Source organism: Electrona antarctica, assembly GCF_951216825.1.
Source record: "Electrona antarctica genome assembly, contig: scaffold_148, whole genome shotgun sequence".
Lineage (NCBI taxonomy): Eukaryota > Metazoa > Chordata > Actinopteri > Myctophiformes > Myctophidae > Electrona > Electrona antarctica.
Window position 1 is genome coordinate 98,606 of NW_027638306.1, and position 22,384 is coordinate 120,989.

The 22,384-nt window shown below is 45.8% G+C and overlaps 1 protein-coding gene across 1 annotated transcript in view; it reads right to left on the bottom strand.

The window, feature by feature from the left end:
* Positions 1-3,499: 3,499 nt before the first annotated feature.
* LOC306918199 (NLR family CARD domain-containing protein 3-like) overlaps positions 3,500-22,384 on the bottom strand; it is a gene marked incomplete at its 3' end in the record, with an annotated part of 28,928 nt that continues 10,043 nt past the window's right edge. Inside the window, exon 8 of the mRNA XM_079531077.1 lies at positions 3,500-3,533. Coding sequence (XP_079387203.1) covers positions 3,500-3,533 — 34 coding nt within the window. The remainder of the gene's footprint in view (positions 3,534-22,384) is intronic.

The window sequence follows — 22,384 nt, forward strand, 5'->3', positions numbered from 1 at the left end:
GTGTGTGTGTGTGTGTGTGTGTGTGTGTGGGGTCGGCATGGCCCGTAACATTAAGGCCCTAGCTGGTCTGTTCATACAAGTTAAAATGATTGATCAGGAACTGTTGATACAAGTTAAAATGATTGATCAGGAACTGTTCATACAAGTTAAAATGATTGATCAGGAACTGTTCATACAAGTTAAAATGATTAAGTGCTAAATGTCAATAGCATGTGTGTGTTACAGTGCTTAAAGGGAAACTTCACCCTTTTTGCAAAAGAATATATGTTAATGACAAGATTTAGAACTCTTCCTTCCTGGACTACATGTTGTGTCAGTAAGAAATCCCTCCCCCTATCCACAAGGAGGAGCAGTGCACCAAAGCATTATGGGAATTGAAGTCCAGGAAGGAAGTGAGCCCAGTCACAAGTGTCGATGACATCAGAGACATACTGGGCTCACTGCTAAAATCTAAAATATCTAAAACCACAAATTACACACATAAAGACCCCCAGGAAAATGCTCTAAATCAAAAAGGGTGAAGTGTCCCTTTAACCCATTCATGACGGGAACCCCTTCTGGTGTTTTAACCATTATTTTAAACTTTTTCTTTTGAAAAATAGCAGATCTATGAGCTTGTAGATCTGCTATTTTTGAAAAATCGTATAATGTGGCACAAATCTTTGAATATATTCCTCTGTGGGGGTGGTGTGTGTGTGTGTGTGTGTGTGTGTGTGTGTGTGTGTGTGTGTGTGTGTGTGTGTGTGTGTGTGTGTGTGTGTGTGTGCGCGTGTGCGTGCGTGCGTGTGTGTGTGTGTGTGGCAATGCTTAAATGCTAAATGGTTAGTCATAGAATGGGAAGGAGGAAAGCAGAAGTTGGAAAGCATGTCCTGTACAATGGGCTGTTTACCACACATGCAAGCACGATAGTGTATGGTGCACGTGGGACAGTGTGTGTGTGTGTGTGTGCGCGTGCGCGTGTGCGTGTGCGTGCGCGTGTGCGCGTGTGTGTGTGCGTGTGTGTGTGTGTGTGTGGTCACATGACCCCTCCCATGCAGTACTCTTCATTGACGAACACAATTACCCCTTCGATAAACCCCACCCCAAAAAGCGATTGTCCAATCAATGCCAATCAAAATAGTTTAGCAACTGTTGCATAGCAACAGTTATAAATATAAATAGAGCACAACCTATGCTTGCTGATGTTAAAAGAGTTAACAGTGGCGGTGTTTGAAATACAGCGGTCGGATGTTCCAGAGGATACATCCGTCCAATAGCTTCTCTGCCTTACGTTGTGACCAGGCTTTTCTTTTCGCAGATAAGTAAGCCTGGGACGGAGGCTAACCATCTACAGCCTGACAGATACAACACTGTCTCCCAGCTGCACCAGCTTGGTGAAGACTACTCCTGCCATTACCAATTTTAAACAACAGCTTCCACATATGGAGCTCTCACTATGAGGACAAGTGAATTACAATTCACAATTACAATTAACAATAAATTCACAATTAATCAACAAAATCTGACAAAAAAATGCTCTCTCTCCTTCCATGAGAGCAGCAGCATGTGTTCGCACCATTCAACACCCCCCACTACACTCACCACACATCCACTCACTTACACTGCTGATCTACTGATTAACACACCCCACTTTGTATGTTAGTATTGTTTGATTCATATGTTTGTTTATATGGTAAATAAATATTGGTTTGTGCACTTTTAAACAGCCGTGTGTCTTCCTCCTTTGTTATGGCCCAAGAGCCAGGTCATAACAGAGTGTGTGTGTGTGTGTGTGTGTGTGTGTGTGTGTGTGTGTGTGTGTGTGTGTGTGTGTGTGTGTGTGTGTGTGTGTGTGTGTGTGTGTGTGTGTGTGCGTGTGCGTGTGTGTGTGTGTGTGTGTGTGAAACCGCAACCTGAAGGTCAGCACCAAAGTTGCCGTCTACAATGCAGTTTGTGTGTCTACCCTACTCTATGGGGCAGAGACATGGACTCCATATCGACGCCACCTCAAAAACCTGGAGGCCTTCCACATCCGCTGCCTTCAGAGGATCCTTGGAATATCCTGGGAGGACAGAGTCCCCCACACTGAGATTCTAAACAACACAGAATCCACCTGCATGGAAGCAGCTGTGGCCAAAAAACACCTGCGGTGGATAGGACACACTATCCGCATGCCTGACCACCGCCTGCCCCGCCAAGTCCTCTATGGCCAACTGCATGATGCAAAGCGTGCCGCTGGTGGACAGAAGAGGCGCTACAGGGACTACACCAAAGACCTCCTAAAGCGCACTACCATAAACCCCACGCAGCTCGAAGCTCTGGCACACGACCGCTCAGCCTGGCGGGTCACATGTGCCAGGGCAATTTCGCAGATAAGCGACAACAACCAACAGAGGAGGCTCGAGAGACGCGCCCAGCGACACCGGAGGGAAGCCGGCGTTCCTCCAGCGGGCGGGATCCCCTGTCCCGCCTGTGGAAAGATCTGCGGCTCGCGCATCGGCCTCGACAGGCACACCAAGTGGCATCAGCGGCAACACCGCTGACCCCCCCCCCCCCCGACCCGAAGCAAGCGTCATCATCGGACACGATGGACAGCTAAGATGGTGTGTGTGTGTGCGTGTGCGTGTGCGCATGTGCATGCGTGCGTGCGTGCGTGTGTGTGTGTGTGTGTGGCCCTGTTGTTGAACACACACACAGTTTAACGTCATGGCTGTGTTGTTGAACACACACACAGTTTAACGTCATGGTTGTGTTGTTGAACACACACACAGCTTAACTTCATGGCTGTGTTGTTGAACACACACACAGCTTAACGTCATGGCTGTGTTGAACACACACAGCTTAACATCATGGCTGTGTTGTTGAACACACACACACACAGTTTAACGTCATGGTTGTGTTGTTGAACACACACACAGTTTAACGTCATGGCTGTGTTGTTGAACACACACACAGCTTAACGTCATGGCTGTGTTGTTGAACACACACACACACACAGCTTAACGTCATGGCATAAAGAGTATGCACATGCATAAAGCGAATGGCAAATCGAGTGGCAAAGTGAGTTTAACATTGTTTAACGTTGTTTAATGCAATCAGACTTTTCTGATTGGATGTATGGGCTGTACGTCGAGGCCAGAAAGTAGTTTTTTGGCACTCAGGCGTTCCTGCATTACTTCCAGATATGAAGATGATGTCACTCACACGCATACCCTCTTTTGCAAAGTTTCGCAAAAAACGACTGCACGTTTCAGACAGAACTGCTATTTCTGGAGGAATTTGAAAAAAAAACAGCAAATACCTTCGGGCTTGGTCCCTTATTAATAAAATGAATAAATAATAATAAACTGCTACATGGGGTCTGGATTGATTCCATGATGTTTCTTACCTGGCGTTGTTCTGCTGCAGTCTAAGAAGACGTCCTCAGTGCTATGGCAGGACAGACGTCCTCAGTGCTATGGCAGGACAGACGTCCTCAGTGCTATGGCAGGACAGACGTCCTCAGTGTGACAGGACAGGTCTAGGCCACTGCTTTAAGAAGGACTCCACTGCACCTGCCCATGAAAGGACAGGAAACACGGTGTCATTGGAGGATGCAGGTCTGATTGGTCAGCGTGTTGCTCAGGCCTCGCCTACTAGCACAACATTCAGCTAAACCATCCGTTCTAACTCACACCAATAGCCTCGTCAGCACATCCCCCCCCCCCCCCCCCCCCCTCACGGAAAACAACCGCACTAGCTTCCTGTCAAGTTCTTTATCTATTGCAAAACACAACCTCTTCCTCCTTCTCTCACCTACAGATGTCGAAACGCCCTCCCTGTGTCCCCACAGGCAGTCGCTCTCAGGCCTAAACCTCCATATATAAAGAATTGTGTATTTGTAGGTCTCTAAATGTTATGATGAATTGAACATGGTGTGGGCCCTGTTGTAAACAAGTGTAATGCTTTTATGGTATCGTCCAGTTTTTGAGTTGTGCTTGAAATGTACTGTAATTCTGCAAACTGTTAATACATACTTCAATCAATCAACTACATCGACACGTTGTGAGCTTGGAGATCGGCAATTTGAACTATTCAATATTTTATTTAATTTAAACATGTAATGGTGTGTGTGTGTGTGTGTGTGTGTGTGTGTGTGTGTGTGTGTGTGTGTGTGTGTGTGTGTGTGTGTGTGTGTGTGTGTGTGTGTGTGTGTGTGTGTGTGTGTGTGTGTGTGTGTGTGTGTGTGTGTGTGTGTGTGTGTGTGTGTGTGTGCGCACACACATCGTTTCTGCCTGACAAACAATAATGTCACTTCCTACTTCTGCTGCTCTGTGGTAATTACCCCCCCCCCCCACACACACACACTTCCTCTATCTCTCTATGCAGCCTCTCTCACACACACACACACACACACACACACACACACACACACACACACACACACACACACACACACACACACACACACACACAGTGTCGAAGCGTCCTTGAGCAAGACTCCGAACCCCTAATGAAGCTAGATTGGAATAATGATCAAATTCAAACAGCACAATAAGGACAGAAGTTAGAGTCAATATTATCAACAGTATAATACAGTACAGTATAATTATTATATGAATGCATTGTACAGGGACACATAATCCTTCCAAAACTGTTCAGTGTGGGTACAGTAACAGTTCCTAAACTGTAGCACTTGCCCTAGCCTTACAGGCTCAGCTTATGTAACTTAATTAGATAGCATTTTATGTAGACATTATAGTACTATATAGTGTATACGCATAGTTTAATTGTACATATTTTCTACTGATGACTATTTCCATGTATTTGATGTATTACCATGTGTTGTTCTTGCTTACTGTCGCTCTGATAAATGACTAGATTGTAAAACAAGTGCAGCACTGTCTCTGGGCCTATACCTTTCACACACACTGTCTCTGGGCCTATACCTTTCACACACACTGTCTCTGGGCCTATACCTTTCACACACACACTGTCTCTGGGCCTATACCTTTCACACACACTGTCTCTGGGCCTATACCTTTCACACACACTGTCTCTGGGCCTATACCTTTCACACACACTGTCTCTGGGCCTATACCTTTCACACACACTGTCTCTGGGCCTATACCTTTCACACACACTGAACAGTGCACACAGATGTCTTTCTTTAACTTAAGATAACTAGACGTGTACGTGCCCGTCGGCCACCGGACCACTTGAGAACGATGCAACTTGGGAACCTAATAATACCCGTTGTCAACTTGCCATAGCACCCGTTTTAACTGTCTGTCTTTGTGCCCATACTGTATATGGAGATGTCTGCCTGCCTGCCTGCCTGAAGAGTGCAAACTGAGAGGGTGTTTACACTCAGACGATCCGCAGTCAAACCGCATAACTTTTGTATCGTTTTGCCCTTTCATCTACACACTGCCGACCAAAACGGTGAATGAATCCGTTCATTTTTTAAACCGGGTCCCAGAGTGGATAAATATGAAACCGCAACTTTTGCGCCACTGTGTGGACGTCCGAATCCGCATATTTCCTGGACCGATGACGCAAGAGCCCACATGTGTTTTAAGACGCATGCGCCACCCCTGAACAATAATAAACAAAGATGGCAGCACCCAGCGTTGTATACATTGCATTTGTCCTGCAGAAAATAGTTAATAGTTAGGGCTTTTACAGCTAATGTACTGCTCCTACACACCACCACCTTCGGCAACAAGTGGACATGGAGAATAGCATTCTCCTGTCTGTTTTTGTTTACATCGGAGCGTCTGCAGTGTTGCCAGATTGTGTGAGAGAAATAAGCAACCAGGTCTATGAAAACAACCCCAAAAGCGACCAGGTTATTTGAGAATAGCAGATCTACAAGTTTGCGTCGTGATGTGACACGTTGTGAGCTTGTAGATCTGATATTTAAAAATATATATCATGGAAAACAAAGTGACAAATGTGGAATATTTTTTAAACAGAACAACAAACATTCTGATTGACCAGATGACAATAAATATGTTTTTTCTCTTACTGTAGATTAAGTGTTTTTTAATTATAATACTTAATATATAGTCCAATCATGTATTTAGGAAAATCTATACAATCATGTCCTAAACCTAAATGTTTTATTGTAGTCTATCTTGTAGCCTCTACAGGTAGCCCATTGGGCTACTTGCCTCAACCAGGCACTTTCCCTTTTCTGTATTTTTGTATGTTTCATTATTTAGTTTGTATAATGTGCTGAATCAAATAAAATCAAATAAAATCATATCATAGGAAACCAGACCAAATAATCAACTATACACTTAACAAGCCAAAAAAGAAGCCCAAAGTCGCTTATAATAAACAGACATGGCAACACTGGCATCATGTCTTCTTCTCTCTTTTTGAGGCTTTGTGCCAGCTAGTGCTACAGCACCACCTACAGACTGGCCATATATACTACAGGCGCATTCAGGGCCGGTTGCCGTTTTGGTTGTTTTAGTGTAGACACATAGATTAATTGATTCGATTAAGTGTATACAGTCAACTTTTTGACACCGACTCCTTGATATCTTTTAAAACGTCTCAGTCTAAATGGGGTCTGACTGTGAAAAGGTTAAGTAATCAATTGGCTGAGGCAGAGGCTGGAATTTGCACAGGTGAGAGGAGTTGGCCTCATTAGGCCCACTGGCAGAGCCTGACCAGGTGAGAGGAGTGGGCCTCATTAGGCCCACTGGCAGAGCCTGACCAGGTGAGAGGAGTTGGCCTCATTAGGCCCACTGGCAGAGCCTGACCAGGTGAGAGGAGTTGGCCTCATTAGGCCCACTGGCAGAGCCTGAGCAGGTGAGAGGAGTTGGCCTCATTAGGCCCACTGGCAGAGCCTGAGCAGGTGAGAGGAGTTGGCCTCATTAGGTCCACTGGCAGAGCCTGACCAGGTGAGAGGAGTTGACCTCATTAGGCCCACTGGCAGAGCCTGACCAGGTGAGAGGAGTTGGCCTCATTAGGCCCACTGGCAGAGCCTGACCCAGGTGAGAGGAGTTGGCCTCATTAGGCCCACTGGCAGAGCCTGAGCAGGTGAGAGGAGTTGGCCTCATTAGGCCCACTGGCAGAGCCTGACCCAGGTGAGAGGAGTTGGCCTCATTAGGCCCACTGGCAGAGCCTGAGTAGGTGAGAGGAGTTGGCCTCATTAGGCCCACTGGCAGAGCCTGACCAGGTGAAAGGAGTTGGCCTCATTAGGCCCACTGGCAGAGCCTGACCAGGTGAGAGGAGTTGGCCTCATTAGGCCCACTGGCAGAGCCTGACCAGAGCCTTTTGTGGTGGTTCTGGACAACCGTGTATACCACCGACTAACAGACTGCATTATTCTCTAGTATAGAGGGTAGGCGCGTGACTTCATCATACCTGGAAGTTATGCGGGAACGCCCACTGAGTGGCAAAAGACTACTTTCTGGCCTTGACAGCCCATTCATCCAAACAGAAAAGTCCTATCTGATTGCATTAAACAATGTTAAACTCACCAACATTGCAGCTGTACGAAAAGCTTGAATTATCCTCTTTCTATCTGCAAAGTTTTTGTTTCATGAAAATCCACCATAGAAACGTTATGAGCTACTTTCTGTCAAGAAATGCCCTGCATTTGATTATTTTTGTGTCAGAATGCTTGTTTTCAATAACACAACATTTTGCTGCCTCCTGCATTATGTGAAATTTAGAAACAGGTGGTACGCCGGACGGTTGAGTGATTTCCAACGAGCGCTTCCAAACTCCAACACTCCATGCTGCTCAATGTTTTGCCACTCAGTCTAGATGAGGGGGGCGTGTCCTGATCTATACACCTTTCTCTCTTGCTGAAATTAACCCACTAAATACCAATAAACCTTTATTCTGAAGGACATCACTTCTCTGGTTAGCCATTAGTGCAGTTATCTGCAGCGTGGCTGGGGTGCCCCCTACTGTCAGGAGGTGGGCATGACCTTTCCATTAGTTCACAGCTTATTCCTCTGTTTACTCACTTCCATTCTCAATACATAAAACACACAATATCAACATTGACCCAATACAACAAAAACAAAATCCTGCAGGTATCCTAAGGTAAGTAGTTCCACTTTCCCTTTTTATTTCCTTTAAACCTAATTTAGAAATAGCTTTATCTAAACTAAGTTCAGGTATTTTAGTTTCTTATTTTAGTCAACTATTTTAGTCAGCTATTTTAGATAGGTATTCTAACTAATTTTAGGAACTAGTTTGTAATCCTATTTAGTCTATTTGTTTTCTAAATATCTTGAGTTAACTCTTTCCCTTTTCTCCCCAGGTAAGAACAGATTTTACAGGTAGAGGTAGGTATATGAATGAATGAATGAATGAATGAATGACTGACTTTATTGCAGACTCAGGGTCCATAGAGAAACATACAAAACACAAAATAAAATATACATCCAATAAAAAAATAAAAAATAAACAGTCCAAATGTACATGTTAGACAGGCATCTGTGACAGTTATAAATAAAGGCTTTTAAGCCAATGTTTTCTAAGGCTAGAGGAGTATCTATAGTGCAACTTTTGACAGGGTTATTTATACTGACGATGATGCTATTCACAGACTCATCCAAGCGACACATGAATCTATGCATTAAGTTCCGGAGAACAGCTTGAAAAGTATTGACTCTTGCAGCCAGAAACATTTCACTTGCACTGCACCATCTAGGCTTTTTGAGTACAATTCTCATGGCATCATTATACGCTACTTGAAGTTTCTGAATACATGCTTTTTTGTAGCTTGACCACAAGTGGGCAGTGTAGAGTGGTGTACAGTAAGCTCTAAATAGAGTAATCTTAACTGCTTCTGAACACATACTGAACTTGCGTGCGAGGGTGTTCGTCTGTGCATACATCCTACGACACTGTCTGTGTATATCATCATCATCTGTCAACTGTTATGTAATAAAATGTCCAAGATATTTGACTTTACTACAGACACTGAGAGTGTTAAGAGATAGTTTAAAATCAGGAAATGTTTGACTTTTGTCCTCTTTTGTCCTACAAATAGGAACAACACTCTTACTGGCTCAGTCCTTGTACAGTTCAGTTGTTATCCAAAACATCCAAAAATAAATAAAACGTGTGACACCTTTACTGTCTCTTCTCAGTTCACTTTGTGTCTTCAATTCAATTGGCACTTTGACTTAGTTCTAGATGTGCCTTGACATCAATCCACAAATAAAAGTAGAAAATAATTAAATAAAATCGCTCCAACACTCCTCCTACCGCTCTGGCAGTGAGTTACTGGTCTGTCACTGTGCAAAGTGGACCCTTGCACTCTAGGATGGTTCTGGTCTGTCACTGTGCAAAGTGGACCCTAGGATGGTTCTGGTCTGTCACTGTGCAAAGTGGACCCTTGCACTGTAGGATGGTTCTGGTCTGTCACTGTGCAAAGTGGACCCTAGGATGGTTCTGGTCTGTCACTGTGCAAAGTGGACCCTTGAGGATGGTTCTGGTCTGTCACTGTGCAGAGTGGACCCTAGGATGGTTCTGGTCTGTCACTGTGCAGAGTTGACCCTAGGATGGTTCTGGTCTGTCACTGTGCAAAGTGGACCCTAGGATGGTTCTGGTCTGTCACTGTGCAAAGTGGACCCTAGGATGGTTCTGGTCTGTCACTGTGCAAAGTGGACCCTAGGATGGTTCTGGTCTGTCACTGTGCAAAGTGGACCCTAGGATGGTTCTGGTCTGTCACTGTGCAAAGTGGACCCTAGGATGGTACTGGTCTGTCACTGTGCAAAGTGGACCCTAGGATGGTTCTGGTCTGTCACTGTGCAGAGTGGACCCTAGGATGGTTCTGGTCTGTCACTGTGCAGAGTGGACCCTAGGATGGTTCTGGTCTGTCACTGTGCAAAGTGGACCCTAGGATGGTTCTGGTCTATCACTGTGCAAAGTGGACCCTAGGATGGTTCTGGTCTGTCACTGTGCAGAGTGGACCCTAGGATGGTACTGGTCTGTCACTGTGCAAAGTGGACCCTAGGATGGTTCTGGTCTGTCACTGTGCAGAGTGGACCCTAGGATGGTTCTGGTCTGTCACTGTGCAGAGTGGACCCTAGGATGGTTCTGGTCTGTCACTGTGCAAAGTGGACCCTAGGATGGTTCTGGTCTGTCACTGTGCAAAGTGGACCCTAGGATGGTTCTGGTCTGTCACTGTGCAGAGTGGACCCTTGCACTGTAGGATGGTTCTTTGAATCAGTGTTCGTATACGTGGGCTCCTAGCTCGCCATCTGGATCTCCAACATATCACTGTGTTGTTCCAACAGGGACATAAAAACCTGACCTGTACAACAGGGACATAAAACCTGACCTGTACAACAGGTCATAAAGAAAAGAAATCACTAAATTACTCAACTCAATTGCTTCAGGTACTGTGGGTCAATTAGCACTAGCTGCAGTATGCACAACTAGACCCAAATTGATGCTGATTATTACTGCCAGCAGCTGGCTGCCCAGCTGAGCTGACTTAAGTGTACTCATGCTTTACCATGAACAAACCAACATTTTATCATCAAAAACATTTAGTTTAGTGCAATGAATCAATGGATTGTTTTTAAACTCACCAAAACACTCGGTCTGCACTAGACCTAGAATGCCTGTGATCATTGAATTAACTTACGTACATTTTCATGTATCATAGGCATAGATCCCTTCCTACTGTTCCTGGTTGAATTGAATTATGGGCGGCCTAAATGTGATAAATGCTCCGTTTGTACTCACCCATTAAATAATTCCAAAGACGTGGAGTGAAATATGGTCCTCTAGTTTTATATCCATGTGAAAGTTCTGGCACAAAACGTGTATTTAGTCAATTATCTCCACTTTTTCAAGAGATGCACACGGACGACTTTCTCTCCGGGCGAGGGGGGGCGGAATGATCGATGAACTGATTTTACGAATACGTCCTGTTTACCGCAGACGTCATCACCAATTGACCAGGGAAACACAAACGTTTGGGTCACACAATTGGCAGGTGTTGTGATTAATTACCCAGCACCTATCGCAAGGCACCTGCCAATTTAATGGGTGAGTACAAACGGAGCATTTATCACATTTAGGCCGCCAAGTTTACGTCCGACATGAAAGTAAGTACGACCGTTCTATGGCTCTGTATGTGAAAATGTACGTAAGTTAATTAAATGATCACAGGCATTCTAGGTCTAGGTCTGCACAAACTCAAAACAAACCGAGCAGGTTGAGCTCCCAAGTCTGACCAAATACTTCACACAAGTGTGTTCTAAGAGGAGGTGAGCAGTGTGGGTTAGCGCCCCAGCCTGTGTCCTCCGTGAGGGGGTGAGCAGTGTGGGTTAGCGCCCCAGCCTGTGTCCTCCAGGGTGAGCAGTGTGGGTTAGCGCCCCAGCCTGTGTCCTCCGTGAGGGGGTGAGCAGTGTGGGTTAGCGCCCCAGCCTGTGTCCTCCGTGAGGGGGTGAGCAGTGTGGGTTAGCGCCCCAGCCTGTGTCCTCCAGGGTGAGCAGTATGGGTTAGCGCCCCAGCCTGTGTCCTCCGTGAGGAGGAAGCCCAACAAACCCACGGTGAGACGTTCTGAAGTCTTGCTATCGCTTCAGGAGGGAGGAGACAGGAGTTCCTCTTCTCCCTTTCTGGCTGGGCAGCTTTGTTGATTTGGCGTCAGAGTCAATGGTTGAGTTGATCCCAATAATCGAAACGTCTGAAATCACAAATCACATACTGCACACTTTGTGGAAAACGAGCTCTCACAGCTGTTCTAGAAGAGAGCGCATCTTTGGAGTACAGTAATTATTTAAAATACATTGACATTATTTAAATTAAGTAATTAAACCCCTCTTTTTAATTTTTCTTTTAAAGTGTGCTGAATACCACGCACAACAATGTAGTATTGATACAATCGATTATTTCCATTGCAAAACGATACGATACAGTCAATGTTGCTGTTTTCATTTCGATATACTTTGATTCTGGAAATTAAAATCGATTTTTCGATGCAGTTACTATATTGTTAGACCCCTACTCAGCAGTAGAACCATCCTATCATACTGTACACTGTAGAACCATCCTATCATACTGTACACTGTAGAACCATCCTATCATACTGTACACTTTAGAACCATCCTATCATACTGTACACTTGTATACAGAACCATCCTATCATACTGTACACTGTAGAACCATGTGCCCGGTGTCGTTCCACACACAGGGAGTGCAGTGCCCGGTGCCGAGTCGTTCCACACCCCCACGGGGAGTGCAGTGCCCGGTGTCGTTCCACACCCCCACAGGGAGGGCAGTGCCCGGTGTCGTTCCACACCCCCACAGGGAGTGCAGTGCCCGGTGTCGTTCCACACCCCCACAGGGAGGGCAGTGCCCGGTGTCGTTCCACACCCCCACAGGGAGTGCAGTGCCCGGTGTCGTTCCACACCCCCACAGGGAGTGCAGTGCCCGGTGTCGTTCCACACCCCCACAGGGAGGGCAGTGCCCGGTGTCGTTCCACACCCCCACAGGGAGGGCAGTGCCCGGTGTCGTTCCACACCCCCACAGGGAGGGCAGTGCCGGTGTCGTTCCACACCCCCACAGGGAGTGCAGTGCCCGCCACAGAACCGCCACAAAAGGCCTCTGCCCGGGCCAGACTCCATATTTGGGCATGCCTGACAAAGAACTCCATATATGGGCATAAAAGGTCCGTTAGAGATAGATCTTTATTGTCATTGTAACAACTACAACGACATTAAAAGTGCCAATCGCGTGCTAATCTAATCGCGTGCTAATCTCCGGCATGCCGTTGGCCCGATCCATGCCACATTTTGTACACTCTCTGGATGCCAACAAAACCCTCTGCCCCAAATTTTCCTGAACGGCCTGTTATAGCGCCACCAGGTGGCCGACTTTTGTAAAACATATTTTTTGCTATTACAAATCGTTACAATACACACTATATCTCTATAGTCATGTGCTCAAGAAGGATCTGTCCGATATTTCAGATTCCATCCTAATTGGCTAACATATGCTTTCAAAGTCTGCAGGATTGGCACGTTGTGAACAAAAAGCCTCAAATCATGAACGCAGCGTGAAATCTTGAAATCCTTCACAGACGTTGCTACTAGGCCGAGGAATATATCCCACCCTTTTCACATTGGCCTGTTATAGCGCCACCAACAGGTGGATTTTTGAAAAACACATTTTTGGAAGAAAATGCCTCAAAATCATCCAATTGCCATTTAAGGCGTAAGAACAAATGGCACCCTTTTCACATTGGCCTATTAGCTATAGCGCCACCAGGAGGCCACAACCTGACCTGCCCTGGTGGAGACCTGTCCTATTATAGCGCCACCAGGAGGCCACAACCTGACCTGCCCTGGTGGAGACCTGTCCTATTATAGCGCCACCAGGAGGCCACGACCTGACCTGCCCTGGTGGAGACCTGTCCTATTATAGCGCCACCAGGAGGCCACGACCTGACCTGCCCTGGTGGAGACCTGTCCTATTATAGCACCACCAGGAGGCCACGACCTGACCTGCCCTGGTGGAGACCTGTCCTATTATAGCGCCACCAGGAGGCCACAACCTGACCTGCCCTGGTGGAGACCTGTCCTATTATAGCGCCACCAGGAGGCCACAACCTGACCTGCCCTGGTGGAGACCTGTTCTATTATAGCGCCACCAGGAGGCCACAACCTGACCTGCCCTGGTGGAGACCTGTCCTATTATAGCGCCACCAGGAGGCCACAACCTGACCTGCCCTGGTGGAGACCTGTCCTATTATAGCGCCACCAGGAGGCCACAACCTGACCTGCCCTGGTGGAGACCTGTCCTATTATAGCGCCACCAGGAGGCCACAACCTGACCTGCCCTGGTGGAGACCTGTCCTATTATAGCGCCACCAGGAGGCCACAACCTGACCTGCCCTGGTGGAGACCTGTCCTATTATAGCGCCACCAGGAGGCCACAACCTGACCTGCCCTGGTGGAGACCTGTCCTATTATAGCGCCACCAGGAGGCCACAACCTGACCTGCCCTGGTGGAGACCTGTCCCCCGAGGGGCACTTTATCTAGTTCTGGTCTGCAGCAGCCAGGGGCCTTCCTCCTGCGCACGCACGCACACAAACACACACACACACATTACATTACATTACATTACAGTCATTTAGCAGACGCTTTTATCCAAAGCGACTTACAATAAGTGTATTCAACATAGGTAGGGAACAAAAACTACTAACACACACACACACACACACACACACACACACACACACACACACACACACACACACACACACACACACACACACACACACACACACACACACACACACACACACACACACACACACACACACACACACACACACACACACACACAGCTGCCTGTTGAAACCCAAGCAGTGAATGTGAGCCGCCAGCGTGGATTATTGATGTGTCGTAACGTGAGCGCCGAGCAGAGAGAACAACAATAGAAGGAAAACACTGTTCAGAAACGCACGCACGCCTTTTCTTTTTTTTTTAAATTTACTGATTTTAAGTTTTTTTTTTATGTTAAATGTTAAAATAGCCGATCTACATTGACACGTTGTGAGCTTGTAGATTGGCTATTTTCACGATTCAAAAATGTTTTTCAAAAATGAAAAAAATGAAAAAGTTGTTTAGGGATAAAAGGGATGAAAATAGAGCCAAAAGTCTAAAAAAAGGGGGATTATACTGTAGTTATTTAAGGTGTGAATATTCATTCGTTATACTGTAGTTATTTAAGGTGTGAATATTAATTCGTTATACTGTAGTTATTTAAGGTGTGAATATTCATTCATTATACTGTAGTTATTTAAGGTGTGAATATTCATTCATTATACTGTAGTTATTTAAGGTGTGAATATTCATTCATTATACTGTAGTTATTTAAGGTGTGAATATTCATTCATTATACTGTAGTTAGTCTGTAACAGAACAACAGCACAATAGTCTGTAACAGAACAACAGAACAACAGTCTGTAACAGAACAACAGAACAACAGAACAACAACAGAACAACAGTCTGTAACAGAACAACAGAACAACAGAACAACAACAGAACAGAACAACAGAACAACAGTAGTTCACCATCAGTACACCACTGGAGGGAGAGAGGGAGAGCACAGTGACACTGTGCGTGTGCGTGCATGCGTGTGCGTGCATGTGCGTGCATGTGCGTGTGTGTGTGTGTGTAGCTCATTGGGGCATGGAGGAGGACACAGAGGTGGGTGTCCACAGCGCTAGCCTCAGTGCACGGTGACAGCCCTGAGGAGGAGGAGGAGGGAGACGGACGGACGGACAGACAGACAGACAGACAGACTCGTCTCTCTCCCGGCTGTGGGTTCACACTCTGTAGAGTTCTGTCTCTCTCTCTCTCTCTCTCTCTCTCTCTCTCTCTCTCTCTCTCTCTCTCTCTCTCTCTCTCTCTCTCTCATGCCACAGCCAAACAGCAGCAGTCCGCCATGGTTCTCCAACAGGTGAGGAGAGAGAGAGAGAGAGAGAGCTTCTAGTTGCTTTGCTGCCTGTTTTGTGTTAATTGCTTTAGTTTGGTCAAAATGGAATAGAATGGAATAGAAAACAGACACATCCAGGCTGTGGTGTTGTTGTTGTTGTTGTTGTTTGTTGTTGTTGTTAACCCGTTCAGGACTTTGTGTTTTTAAGTTACACTTTAGCTGTTGAAAAATAGCTAAAGTGTAACCGAGTGCCGCGCTACGAGCTTGTAGGTCTGCTATTTTAGAAAAATCTTGAAAATGCGGCACAAATCGTTGAATATTTCAGAGCAAACGTTTTTAACTCAAATCTTTTCTTTTCGGGGTGGCTCAGGGTGGAATTTCTCATGTTTATGAGAACGCCGACGCGTTCTTCAGAGCAGATTATTTTAAATGTAATGGGCCTCAGATGTTTGTTATCTGCTCTGAAGAATTAAGGCCGTTTGCCGAAACGCAAATAAACATGAGAAATTGCGTCAGAGCCACTCTGGCTTGTTTTTATACTCGAGTTGTATTCAAATTGCTGAGCACCAACTGTCTTAACCAGCAGTTACCAGAGGAAGTAACCAACTGTCTTAACCACCAGTTACCAGAGGAATTAATAATGAATTGCATTTTTATAGCGCTTTTCCAAGTGCTCAAAGCGCTTTACAACGGTTCATTCATTTATACATTGGGAGGTGAAGGTTCATTCATTCATACATTGGGAGGTGAAGGTTCATTCATTCATACATTCGGAGGTTAAGAGGCGAACAGTCGACGCCAGCGTCCCCACATTCACACACAGACGGTGGCGAGCTCACACCGACCGACTCATTGGAGGCAGTGTAGGGTTGAGTGTCTTGCCCAAGGACACTTCGACATGTGGACAGGAGGAGCCGGGATTCGAACCGCCGACCCATGGATCATTGGACGGACAAAACCTCTTAATTTTAACTCCATTGGACCCTCAAAATGTCTGCTAAAGCAACTAACTCCACCACCTCTCCCACCTCTCATGGAAGTCATTGACAATATATAAAGTTACAACACCAACTTTGATGAGGCTTTGTTTAAAAAAAATATAAGGTTTTATTTATTTCCTGAAAAATATATTTTTAATTTCCTGAAAAATGTATATTTTTAATTTCCTGAAAATTCTTCTCAATTTGAATCCTGAGCGATGTAACCGTTTTGGACTTATGAGGGTTTCCACCCGATAGGCAGAGACGACATGTTACTGGAGTTATGAGGTTTGTGTGTTACTGGAGTTATGAGGTTTATGGTACTGGAGTTATGAGGTTTATGTAACTGGAGTTATGAGGTTTGTGTGTTACTGGAGTTATGAGGTTTATGTTACTGGAGTTATGCGGTTTGTGTTACTGGAGTTATGAGGTTTATGTAACTGGAGTTATGAGGTTTATGTAACTGGAGTTATGAGGTTTATGTTACTGGAGTTATGAGGTTTGTTACTGGAGTTATGAGATTTGTTACTGGAGTTATGAGGTTTATGTAACTGGAGTTTTGAGGTTTGTGTTACTGGAGTTATGAGGTTTATGTTACTGGAGTTATGAGGTTTGTTACTGGATTTATGAGGTTTGTGTTACTGGAGTTATGAGGTTTATGTAACTGGAGTTTTGAGGTTTGTGTGTTACTGGAGTTATGAGGTTTGTTACTGGATTTATGAGGTTTGTGTTACTGGAGTTATGAGGTTTATGTTACTGGAGTTATGAGGTTTATGTTACTGGAGATATGAGGTTTATGTTACTGGAGTTATGTGGTTTATGTTACTGGAGTTATGTGGTTTATGTTACTGGAGTTTTGAGGTTTATGTTACTGGAGTTTGCGATGCGTTGTGAGCTTGTAGATCTGCTATTTTCAGCATGCAACCAAGTGTAAAATGACCTATACTGGATCTATTGTCCACTATAGTCCCTTCCTAAAATTTTAGTCTAGTTTTTTATTTGTTGATGAAATTGTCAATACATTTAGTCTTAGTTTTAGTCATCATAGCTTAGTTTTAATTTAGTTTCCATTTAGTTTTCGTCAGTGAAAAAAGGTAGTCGACGAACATTTTTCGTCTTAAACACTCGGTAGGCCTGTAGCTGTGCTCAACATTGCACCCACAGCTGTTGTTGTATGATAAAGGGGGAGGGGTTAGGGGAGGGGATGGTATTGTGATGTCACTATATCACTGTTTTTTTTTTCATTGGCACGTTTGATTGTCAAGGATTCAGCCTCCAGGAAGAAACCCTAAATACAAAGGGAAGACATCTTTCCACATAAGAACCACACCAAGGGCTCTAATGAAGTAGGCTACTGTCACCTCAAACACATGACATAACAACCACACCAAGGGCTCTAATGAAGTACTGTCACCTCATAAACACATGACATAACAACCACACCAAGGGCTCTAATGAAGGACTGTCACCTCATAAACACATGACATAACCACACCAAGGGCTCTAATGAAGTACTGTCCCCTCATAAACACATGACATAACAACCACACCAAGGGCTCTAATGAAGTACTGTCCCCTCATAAACACATGACATAACAACCACACCAAGGGCTCTAATGAAGTACTGTCACCTCATAAACACATGAAAAACTGTAGCCGCAATTTGCAACTCTAGATTTTTTTATAATGGGATGAATCTAGAGTTGCAATACCCTCCATTGACACCCCACCACGCGTTTGCGATCTGCTTGTAGTAAACGATGTTAAACTCACCAACATTGCAGCTCTAGGCCAGCTTGAATTATCCTCTTTCAATCTGCCGAGCTTGTGTTTCATATAAATCCACCGTAGAGATGTTATGAGCTGCTTTCTGTCAAGACATTCTCTGCAGGTGATTCTTTTTCTAAGTGTTGGAGTTTGGAAGCACTCGTTTTTGTTAAGGGGTCGCGCTGCTGCCTCCTGCATTATGTGCAAATGCGAAACAAATGGCACGCAGGGCCATTCAGTGAATTACGACGAGCGCTTCCAAATTTCAGCTCACAACAACATGTCTACGGTGGATTTTTATGACACAAAAGCTTGGCAGATTGAAAGAGCATAATTCAAGCTTTCCCTACAGCTGCAATGTTGGTTTAATTCAAGCAGATCGGAAATGCAAATTGGATGAATGGGGAGTCAATGGAGGGTATTGCAACTCTAGATTCATCCCATTATTAAAAAAATCTAGAGTTGCAAATTATGGCTAGAAAAACTGGGGGGAAAAATACAAAAATCACAGCACTCGCATGTTTAAAAAGCTCAGTGGGTGGAAGAAGGACTTATGGTCTGTGGTTACAGCATTCAAGTCACCTGCAGTTGGTCTATGAAGCTAACAGAATGGTATCCTGTAAAATGTATAGTTACTATATGGGCAGGGTTTGGATGACAACATTTAAATGGATGAAATGGAGTCTGCAACACTGGTGAGGAAAACTCAGCTCCACTGGTTTGTTATTGGATTCACTGCATGGATCTTCTTCAGGACATGTTCTCCGACATGTGTTGCAGGCTCTATACTGCCACCTGTCTGTCACCTGGGCTAGAGTGGATGTGCATGTACCTTTGTTGGAGGACAATATAGCCTTTGTAAGAGAGGGTTTTTTATATAAGATATATATAGATGGATGGATGGGTGGATGGAGGGATGGATGGAGGGATGGATGGAGGGAGGGAGGGAGGGAGAGAGGGAGGGAGGGAGGGAGGGAGAGAGGGATGGATGGAGGGAGGGAGGGAGGGAGGGAGGGAGGGAGGGATGGATGGATGGAGGGATCAAATCAAATCAAATCAAATCAACCTTTATTTATATAGCACGTTTAAAACAACCGAAGTTGACCAAAGTGCTTCACAACAATACAATATAATACATCAAACATAGAAAAATAACATATAGATTATAGGTTAAAATCAGTTCACATTAAAAGCCAGGGAAAAAAGGTGCGTTTTAAGATGGGATTTGAAGATGGTGATTGATTGAGCAGCTCTAATATGGGGGGGGAGGTTGTTCCAAAGCTCGGGGGCCGCCACGGAAAAAGCGCGGTCACCTCTTGTTCTGAGGGTCCGAGCCGTTGGGACGGTCAGCAGAGACAGGTCCGCAGACCTCAGAGCTCTGGAGGGGTTGTGTCGTTGTATAAGTTCGGCCATATAAGGGGGGGCCAGGCCGTTTAGAGATTTAAAAGTGAATAAAAGAATTTTAAAATCGATTCTCTGTTTTATGGGGAGCCAATGGAGTGAGATTAAGACGGGTGTGATATGGTCATATTTTTTGGTACGAGTGAGGAGGCGGGCAGCAGCATTTTGTACCAATTGGAGTCGTCTGAGGGAGGATTGGGTGATACCATGGTATAGGGCGTTGCAGTAGTCTAGTCTAGAGGAGATGAATGAGTGGATGACTGTTTCGAATTGTTTGGGGGGGAGGTAAGGTTTGATCTTGGCAAGTAGGCGTAGATGGTAAAAACTTGTTTTGACAACTGAGCTGATCTGTTGGTTGAAGTTGAAGTGGTTGTCGAATATAACGCCAAGATTTTTGGATGGATGGGTGGATGGGTGGATGGGTGGGTGGAGGGAGGGAGGGAGGGGTTGGTGGAGGGGTGGGTGGATGGATGGAGGGAGGGAGGGAGGGAGGGAGGGATGGATGGAGGGGTGGGTGGATGGATGGAGGGAGGGAGGGAGGGAGGGAGGGAGGGATGGAGGGATGGATGGATGGAGGGATGGATGGATGGAGGGATGGATGGATGGATGGGTGGATGGAGGGGTGGGTGGATGGATGGAGGGAGGGAGGGAGGGAGGGATGGAGGGATGGATGGGTGGATGGAGGGATGGAGGGATGGATGGATAGAGGGAGGGAGGGAGGGATGGATAGAGGGATGGATGGATGGAGGGAGGGCGGGAGGGATGGAGGGATGGATGGATGGATGGGTGGGTGGGTGGATGGATGGAGGGAGGGAGGGATGGATGGAGGGAGGGGTGGATGGATGGATGGATGGATGGATGGAGGGATGGATGGATGGATGGATAGATAGATAATAGTTTTTTTTAGGGCGCTAGCCCCTCCTATATACAGCTTTTTGTCCTAACTTATATGTCACATTTGCCGTTGATCAAACTGGAAGGAGCATTTAGGTCATGTGTGTCTGAGCAAATAAGACACGTTACGTCATGATGTATACGATAATCAGCCGTTGGCAAAAAAAATTGCCTGCCGGCGGATTACGGTCTGGAGAGGCTCAATTGTACGCCCATTTCCTACACCAGAGAACTGGTGTGGCCAATCGGGACACGGTATGCAATATGGGCGGACTTTGGTACAGTGACGTTCAATGCTTGAGACCTTTGACTGCCAGTAGCTCTGACCAATTGCGTCAAAGAGAAAATGTTTGAACCCGCCCCCCGGGAAACAAGATCCATACACAGCATCTCCAGACTCAAATACCACACGACAGTGTGATTTGAGTCTGGCTTATTAGCCAGGCTATATATTTACACCTCGGGGGTAAATATGTGCGTAAAGGTGTGCGTGTGCGTGTGTGTGTGTATGTGTGTGCATGATTCAGTTCTACTGGATCTCTTCTCCACTATAGTCCCTCCTTGACATCCGTTTTATTTGTCGACCAAATTATCAATATATTTATTTAGTCATAATATTAGTTTTTATTTATAGTTTTCATCAGTCGTAAGCTACTTCATATTCTTCACCATAGTTTTAACCGTGTGCGTGCGTGCGTGCGTGCGTGGGGTGCGTGCGTGCGTGCGTGCGTGCGTGGCTTAGGGTTCCGTGGACAGGGCTTTGGAGAGCTTAGCGTGGCTTAGCGGCTGAATGAAAGTGTCAAAGTGAAACTGGGACATGCTGTCACAACAGGAAGTACACCAGACAGCGGGGGGGGGGGGGGGGGGGATCCCACAGAGGTTAGACAGGGTCCCGGTTGGGGGGGGGGGGGGGGGGGGGGGGGGCGTTTATCTAGTTTGCGTACAAGCGTAGACATGGTAACCATGGTAACCAGAGTTAGTGTGGAAGTGTCCTTGAGCAAGACTCTGAACGCCTGATTGCTCCTGATGAAACACGTGTCTCTCTAGAGCAGGGGTTCTCAACCTTTTTGGCCGGGGACCCCCGAAAATGCTTTGGCAACGTCTCGGGACCCCCGCCCCGCCCCCTCCTGACCCCCAATATAAATTGACTGCTACAATAACCTTAATAATAGAGACATAAATAAATACTGAAACCATAATCATTAGGGAAGGTGTATGCATGTACTATGTGTACTATATGTAAACTCTTCATTTCCACTTTACAGCCATTCAGTTGGTAAAAAAAAAAAAAAAATCTTTTTTTTTTTTGAAAATAATTTGGGGACCCCCAAAAATAATTTGGCGACCCCTCGAGGGGTCGCGACCCACGGGTTGAGAACCCGTGCTCTAGAGAAATATGTTTCTCAGACTGACCTTAGAGTATATATGAATAGAGACGGCACCCGGAGGAAACCCTGAGGCGCAATGGACATAGTGGCCGAATTTGGTATTGCAGCGCTGGGCCAAGAACATGAACGCGCTGGTCCGTTGACTATCATTGCGCACGTTCATGATGACACGTGAACGCGGTTTCAGTGCAATGGCAGTGCGTTCATGTCTTTGGCACAATCAATCCCAGAATGCACTCTGTTCCTAACCGGAAGGAGGAGTGAAATCGCCTCATGCGCTTCTGAGCAAAGCAAAGCAATGTTCTTTGTTTACCCAGGGTAAGTGGACTAAGCTCGAGATGCTTGTTTACAGCCACGCCCTGCTCATAGAACATTTCATGGTTGGGGTTCAATGCCTTGCTCAAGGGCACTTCAGCGGTGGTAATTTTAACGTGCCGGTCCGGGGATTCGAACTGGCGACCTTCCGGTATCAAGACCGCTCCGCAAACCGTTCGGCCACCGCTGCCTCGTCCTTAATGCAAGTGGATGGAAGGAGAACTCGGGTGCCGTCTCTATTC